A 7718-nucleotide genomic window follows, 5' to 3' on the forward strand; every position below is an offset into this window, starting at 1 on the left:
GGGGCTCGAACTCACGGACCGCGAGATCGTGACCTGGCTGAAGTCGGACGCTTAACCGACTGCGCCACCCAGGCGCCCCCAAACTGGCCTTTTTAAAACACAGTGAAGGACTTTGTGGTAAACCCCCGTATGTGAAAAATTCGGGTTTATCAGAAGTCCAAATTCTGGTACTTTTAGAAAAACAGAGGGTGTTGGGTGGGGTCTACTCCCTGGTTGAGGTTAAGCGACTGCATTTGATGAAAAGATGCTAAGGCACAGAATGTGGCCCCTGTACAACATGAGCTTTTGATGTCGAAGTCTCCCCAGCCTCTCTCAGACCCATCCCACCTGGCTTGTAGCTGACACTTCCTTCCATTGACCCCAACCAAGCCCCATGGGCCTCATTGACATCTTGTCACTGCACACATCCTCGGTGCAAGGCTGGCCTGGCGTCTAGGGTCTGTCTCACTAGCGTCTAAGCGGTCTTTCTAGCCTTCTCTTGTAGCCATTCTTGTAGCCATGCAAGTTTCTGTAGGTGAATTCAATATACTCTTCCCCTGCACATGTACTTGGTCAGGATATTCCCCGCCCCTCCTCCACCCCATCGGTCTGGGTAATCCTTCAGGGCTGATTGCCCTGGAGCTCACCCCCCTCAGACATGTGCAGGTACACCTCTTCTTTGGTATTACTGGTCACGTCTACTCCTCCCTAGATTGTAATCTTTAAGGCATGGGCTATCTTGTTTGACTTCGCATCCCCAGCACGCTGCACAGAGCTGGCGTACAACAGGGGCAGGCCGTGTCCGAGGGGAATTTTGTCTGCTTGAGCCCACTGTTTGTCAAGAGGAGGCCAGGAGAACCACCGAGCTCTCTCAAAGCCTGAAGTGGAGAGTCACACTGAAATAGAGTAGGGCCTCAGGACCTCCTTTGCTGTGCCTAGAGAGTTTGTTCCCAACAGGTTCTACCCAATTAGGAAGGTGGTTCAGTTACTCTGGGCGACCGAGCCAAAGGAGATCATCTCTTAGCTGTGGAGGAAGACCTCTAGCGCCAGGCAGAAGAGATTGCCAGGCTTCTGCCCTGGGAACGCCTTCCTCTGTTGACTGCAGAAGTTGGTAGTCAGGAAAGCATGGCCCTTGACAGGGCTGTCCAGGGTGCCTGTCTCCAGGCTGGGGATGTGGCAGCAGCCGCTGGGCTCCCAAAGCTCTGTTCTCTATTAGGGCTCAGCTTTTTTCATTCCCTGGCACTGGGATTCAGCACCCAGCTGACTGAATTCAAGGGATGGATACATGGTTCTGATCTACTCTGGCAGTGCTTTATCTTCAGATGCCAGGACGTTAGATATAATGTATATATACCACACTCAAGTTCCTCAAACGCTTTAGAAAGGGGAAGAAAGTAAATGCCCATTTGCTGGGGGATGGTCAACAGAAAATCTCAACTTACCCTATAAACCAAACTCGTAAAAGGGGATTCCTTCATAAAGTCTGCAGTCTGGTTTCCTGAGCCTCTCCAGGCCCTGGGTGCAGGGAGCAGCATTCTGTTCTTAAGACCTTTCTGTGTGTTCTGTGCTAATGGCTCAATAGTTAACCATGATTATACTTGGCTCCTCCTTCCAGGCTATTCCACTGTCCTGGGTGATATGTGGTTTCTCTTTCCTTTGACTTGTGTTCACGTATAAATTAGTACCTGATTCTATTTCCAGACCTACCTGGTGGTTCTGTGCCTTCCCCTACTCTCTTCTCATCTTCGTGTACGACGAAGTCCGAAAACTCATCATCAGGCGACGCCCTGGCGGTAATTTCATCTTACCTTCAGCAGGGTTGTGGGAGAGGCGGTATTTCTGTGTCTTTTATTTCCTCTGAAGTGTCTGGGCTCGGCCCAGGCCATTGGACCAGCCAACTGCAAACTGCCCAACGCTACAGTCCCATCCTCACGATCTCCACTGAGGTTTCAGAACCGATCGTATTTTAGACTACAAACCAAATACGATCCAGTGGAAAGTTGGGCAGAAACCTAAACCATCTTCCCAATTAACATGTTCTTTCTAAAAACAAAGAAAGAGAGTTGAGGTCTAATGCCGAATTTGAGTGACCCCCCCACCCCCACCCCCGAGCTTCGTCACCCACCCCCAGGTCACTCCTCGACACTCTTTCTCCCACTGTGCCCTAGAGCCAGGACTTACTGCAAGTGTCTTGTCTCTCTTTGCTGCCTATAGGCTGGGTAGAGAAGGAAACCTACTACTAGGCCCCCCCGTGTCCTGCACGCCGTGGAGCATCCTACCACGCACCTGCACCCACCCCCCACGCCCTCTTTGTGTACTTCAGTCTTGGAATTCGGAACTCTACCCTGGTAGGAAAGCACCGAAGCATGTGGGGGAAGCGAGACGTCCCGGAATGAAGCATGTAGCTATACGGGGGGGAGGGGGGAGGGCTGCCTGACAAACACCGTCTATGGGAATGACAGCGGGGAAGGTTTTTATGTGCCTTTTTGTTTTTGTAAAAAGGAAAACTTGGAAAGACTGAAAGAATACATTTTATATCTGGATTTTTACAAATAAAGATGGCTATTATAACGGAATCGATCTTGTGCCCTCATCACCTTCGTGGCCCTGATGTCAGAGTGTGGTTCTCTGCGCGCATCCCTGTACTGGCTGCTTCAACAGCCCGGAACTTGTTGGCACGGCAAACCCAGACCCCCCCCCGAACCAAAGCTAACCAGTCCTCTGGTTGTATAAAAGCTCTCTAGGCGATTCTGAGTCCCATTCAAGTTTGAGAACTGTTGAGGGGTAACTTTGTGCCCTGGCTCTTTTGTTCTGAGTAGATACATTTGTGGACTTACCTCAGGGTGAGTGGTGTGGCTGCAACTCCAGCTGTCTCACATCTGCTCCTTGACGGAGGCACATGTCCTGTGAAGGATTCAGTGCCTTAGTACCATACCCTCTTGTCAAGCTGGCACAGCCCCCGGGTCCCCACCACGGCAGCCTCCAGTGTCTCTAGACCAAGGTCTGAGAAGTAGGCCTACACGGTCTCGTGGCCCGTGTATCACAAAGCGCTTCCCTATCACATAGCTCGTTCCTAATGTAGCATCAGACAGCTCCATTGCAGAAAGAGCTTCGGTGCCAGAAGGCACTTAAAGAAAAAGGTAAGAGAGACCTGTTTACATCAGGGTCAAGTCTGAGAACACCTGTTCTCAAAGCGTGAGTGTAACCCCCCTCCCTTCCCCCCAGCCCTCGGTCTCAGGGCTCAGCACTCCAGTGTGCCTGCTGTCACCTAGCCATGCTCCAAGGCTGTCCCTGCTTCAAGCAGATACAATAGAGTCCTTACTTCTGGCACCCGAGTACGTCGACAGGCAGGCAGAGAAGGAGTTCAAGTATTTTTTTTTTCTCTCTGAAAGCTTAAGGCATTGCTCATGCCTCTTGACTGCAGCTCACTTCCAAGCTGTACCGATGGGAGAGGAAGGGAACCAGCGAATTCCCGCATACTGGCTGTCATCGGCTGTCCCCTCTCCAGCTGGAGGAACTGGGAGGGCTGACCTTAGTCTAACCAGTTCTAACCTCCTCTCTCGGGGACACTTTCCCCTGGGATGATCTCTGCACTTGTAAGCAAGTCAGTTTTTAATTTTTTGCTTTTAGAGAGAGTGTGAGTGGGGGTGGGGGGGGGAGGGGGAGGGAGAGAGACAAGCTCCAAGTTCAGCGCGGAGCCCGACGCAGACCTCAATCCCGCCACCCCGGAATCGTGACCTGAGCCGAAATCAAGTCGATACTCCACTGAGCCTATCAGATGCCCCAGCAAATCATCTTTCAAAATAGCCATCTGCTCGCCCAACATGGAAACTAGGATGAAGCTAACAAAGTCCTCAGGATTATGAGTCCAGGAGACGGGTGGTAACTGGCCACTCGAGGACACCTTGCCCTTCACTGCTACGATGGCCCTCATGAGCACCCAACCCCCTCCCCATGCTTCAACCGGCACAGCCCTGTCAGATTTGCTGTCCCCACCCCTACTGCCCCTGTGTCTGCTCTCTGGCACCCCTGGAGGGTTGACCAGTGAACCCAACACCACTACAACGAAGGTCATGGGTACTCCCAAAGAGCTCGAAGCAGCCTGACACGGTAGAGTCAGGGTCAGGGGGTGGGGTGACCCCAGGGAGATTCCAGGCCAGGCTTCTCACCACGCTAAGCGGCCCTCGACTTCGAAACACCTGGAGGAAGGGTGGGGCAGGACAAGGGGAGTCTCCGAACCTCCCACCCCCTTCCCACCAGAACATTTCCACCTTCGGACAATCACTGAATAACCAGTTGTACAGCCAAAAGTTTGCTCCAGAGGAAGCAGCTAAGTGACGGGTAAAACTGGTACCAGAACCAGGCCTCCTGATGGGTCAGATGTTTCCAAGCTTTCTAAAAGACTCAACGCCTGGGCTCATTTCTGCTTTGCACTCCAATTCTCACTTTAGCCCTCTCGGTAGTGGCTAAGTATGGCTCCAGAACAAGGACAAACAGCTGAGGGATGCTGACCCCAGAGACGGTGCACCCCCACAAATCTGCAACACAGCCATCCTGACCAGCCTCCTCCCTCTACTCGCTCACCTAATCATCCCTCCGCCGCCTCCCGGCTCCTGTTAATAACACCAGTCCACTGATAACTGTCGTCTCTGACCTGATTCCCGGTCCTTGGCTTCTACAGCACGTGTGTCTCCATCACCCCCTTGCCCAAACCGGACCCATCATCTCTACCATCATCATGGCTGCCCACTCCTTAGCCTTCTGCCTCCTCCTCACCTGCTCCTTGGCTGTTCGTTTCCTCAGGGGGGTCCCCATGCCTTTCCCTCTGCCCGCTTCCTATTCTTGTGTGTTTCACAACACAACACCCACAATGCTTTCCTCTCTTCTGAGCCCCCAGACCCGTGAATCCAGTTGTCTACTGGACATCTGTATTTGCCCACAAAGCACAACACGCTAGTCTCAAAATGAACATAGTCTAGGCAAGGACATCTATCGCCCCGTTGCCCAAATCAGAAAGCCGGAAGTCACGTGAGGTTTCTGTCTCCCTTACCTTGCTGTGGCCCCTGCCACCATGCAATCGCCACTCAGTTCCAGTGTGGCTGACAACAGGCTTTGGGTCTTATCCTAGGCACACTTACTGACCATGGGTACAGAATTTTGCCTCTCAGCGCTTCCTTTAGAATCCCAATGACATTTGAGAATTGTTGAAAGCACGGAGGTTATATGTAAAGAGATTGGCACGGTGGCTGGTCCTCGATAAAACCCTTTCTCTTCTGGCACTGCCCTTCACTTCTGGACACCCGCAAGAGCTCCTGGCCGGTCCCCTGACTCTCAGCCTTCAGTCCAGTGCTTCTCTAAATGTGGTCTCTGGACCAGTATCTCCCGGGGAACTTGACGGCAATGCACCTTCTGATGCGCACCGACTGAATCTGAAACTGGAGGCGGGACACAGCAATCTGCTTCAAGGAGCCTTCCAGGTGATTCTGATGCATGTCAAAATCTGAGAAGCATTGCTCAATCCCACCTTCCAAGCCCTGCGTGGCTGCCTCTCTCACCATCCACGCCTTCACCCTTGACTCCAGCACAGAAACCTATCTCTGCTCAGCCGTTCAGGCTCCCAGGAAGTCCCTTTTGTGCTACATACCGCCTCCCCCCGCCGTCCTACAAGTCCCCCTGGCAAGCCACCCGCGTGGGCCCAACCTGCATTCCCCCGGCTGACTGACTCAACTCTCCGGCTACCATTCAGGCCTCTCCTCCTTGGGAAAGGCTCAGTGGGCCCTCGTGTTTTCACACCTTCTAGCACCTACGCCTATTTATTAGTGTGTTCCCTGATAAACTACGAGTTCCTGAGCACGCAGCCCAGGCCATACCCTCCCCAACATCTGGCACGTTGAGTACTCGTTGAATGAATGAATGCTCATTACCAGAGCTTTTCCATATTTTTTAACACTTCACCCTCACCCTGCATTTCAGTTTCTTGAATCAGGGCTGACGCTTCACCCAAGGGAAATGTATACCCAGGTCTGCAGGAGCCTATGAATTTGCCAGTCTCCTAAAACTTTGAGGCTGAAATTCAGAGAGTATTCAGGAGCCATTCATGGAATCAGGATGTGAAGAAGTTTGGTGGGAGACCATGGCAAGTGATGATAGAAGGCAAAGAGATGTACAAACAGAGGCACCAAGGTGGACACAAGTCCTTGGATGTGCCTGCGTCCCAGAGCTTTTGAATCACTGTCTTGGGCCTCCAACGAGCTCATTGAAACCCCCCACCCCACTGCAACCCCCTACTAGGTTGTCACCTCCTATTAGATAGCTGGTTACTTAGTACCCCTTCACAGAAGTCACAATTCTGTCATTCAATTATGCAATCATTAATATCCATTTTCCCCTGCTAACCTGTAAGTTCTGTGAGGTCCAGGAGCCTGTCTTTTCTGTTTTCCCCGTCATGTTCAGCCCAGCGCCTTCAGAAGAGAAGTTGGCACTTTAGCACAGTGGCCAATACTCCCTAAGGAGAAAGGCGGGCTCCACTTCAAGATGGCATCATAGGAAGATCCTGAACTCACCTCCTTCCATGGACACACCAAATCTACGGCTGCATATGGAACAGCTTCCTCTGGGAAAAAAACCTACAAAGAAGCAGAATGATGCCTACACATCAGGCAAACAAGAAAAACCCAACACTGAAGCACGTAGGAGAGGTGGAAACACAACCCTTCCAGAAACTCCAACCCTGGCATGACTGCCACAACGGAACTCAAAACCTGGAGCTTTTTACTACCCCTGGGGAGCAAAGGTTTCGTCCTCCACAGTGGGCACTCCACCTTCACCTGAGAGACAAGCCCCTAAAACATTTAGCTTTGGAAACCAATGGGGTTTACGTCTGTCATGCCCATAATGGTACAGCAAACTGAAAACAGCTGTAAAAAAAAAAAAAAGTTTATGAGAGCAGAGAGAGAGAATCCTAAGTAGGTTCCACGCTGTCGGTGCAAGAGCCAGTTGTGGGGCTTGAACCCACAAACGGTGAGATCATGACCCGAGCCAGAATCAAGAGTCAGACGCTCAACCGACTGAGCCACCCAGGCGCCCCTAAACAAGCGCATTTACAAAGCTTGTGCACAGTCTTACTTTGCCTGGGGAGCAGCACAGAAGCAGCCAGTTGAGAGGAACCCAGACTTTATGTGAAAGAGGTTTGTTTGCTGATCTTAAGGCATCAACTGAGGGGCAAGCTTCTAATGAAGCACACAGTCAAGACCCTACGGTCCTCCTTTCCGGAGCCCACAGAAGGTGGGCGCTATCTTCTCGCTTTCCCTCTGCCACACTCCACGGTGCCAGTATCTCCTGGAGAGGAGCTTGTACATGCATCTGGTGCCCCAGCTTTCATGGCTTCCCCCCCAGGAGATGCTCCTGGATTGCCTAGTCCTAGGTGAGCAGCAGGGCTTGCATTCTGGGATTCTAGGGGACTAGAACAATTCAGGGGCTTGTTCTTGGCTGTTTATCACCTCCAGGGCACTGCACAGACAGCAGACTGAGAGACGCACCAAGTCTCTTTGTGAGAGACCTATCTGCTTGTCCAAGAGCCTCAGCTACAAGAGCAGGCTTCGGGTTTGGTACACAGCCGAGATGCACTCTGGGGATGGAGGCCACTGGACGCCATCTTTGCACTGTCCTTCTGCCTGGCTCCAGATCGCCAGCATCTCCCAGAAAGGAACTTGGACTCTCGTCTGACACCCTAATTTCTG

At 52.0% G+C, this 7718-nt stretch overlaps 1 protein-coding gene and 1 long non-coding RNA gene across 2 annotated transcripts in view; one reads left to right on the plus strand and one right to left on the minus strand.

Moving 5' to 3' along the window:
* ATP1A1 (ATPase Na+/K+ transporting subunit alpha 1) overlaps positions 1-2555 on the plus strand; it is a 30315-nt gene extending 27760 nt beyond the window's left edge. The window contains exons 22-23 of the mRNA XM_040471420.1: positions 1681-1772; positions 2194-2555. Of these exons, the coding sequence (XP_040327354.1) occupies positions 1681-1772; positions 2194-2222 (121 nt within the window). The 3' untranslated portion in view covers positions 2223-2555. The remainder of the gene's footprint in view (positions 1-1680; positions 1773-2193) is intronic.
* A 261-nt stretch (positions 2556-2816) lies between these two features.
* Positions 2817-6587, minus strand: LOC121027761 (uncharacterized). The gene is made up of 2 exons (XR_005788916.1): positions 6376-6587; positions 2817-2883 (listed from the first exon to the last, which is right to left on the minus strand). It is a non-coding gene; the product is annotated as an uncharacterized LOC121027761 (long non-coding RNA).
* Between the last annotated feature and the right edge of the window lie 1131 nt (positions 6588-7718).

This window comes from Herpailurus yagouaroundi, unplaced genomic scaffold (genome assembly GCF_014898765.1).
Source record: "Herpailurus yagouaroundi ecotype Mexico unplaced genomic scaffold, PumYag 77, whole genome shotgun sequence".
NCBI lineage: Eukaryota > Metazoa > Chordata > Mammalia > Carnivora > Felidae > Herpailurus > Herpailurus yagouaroundi.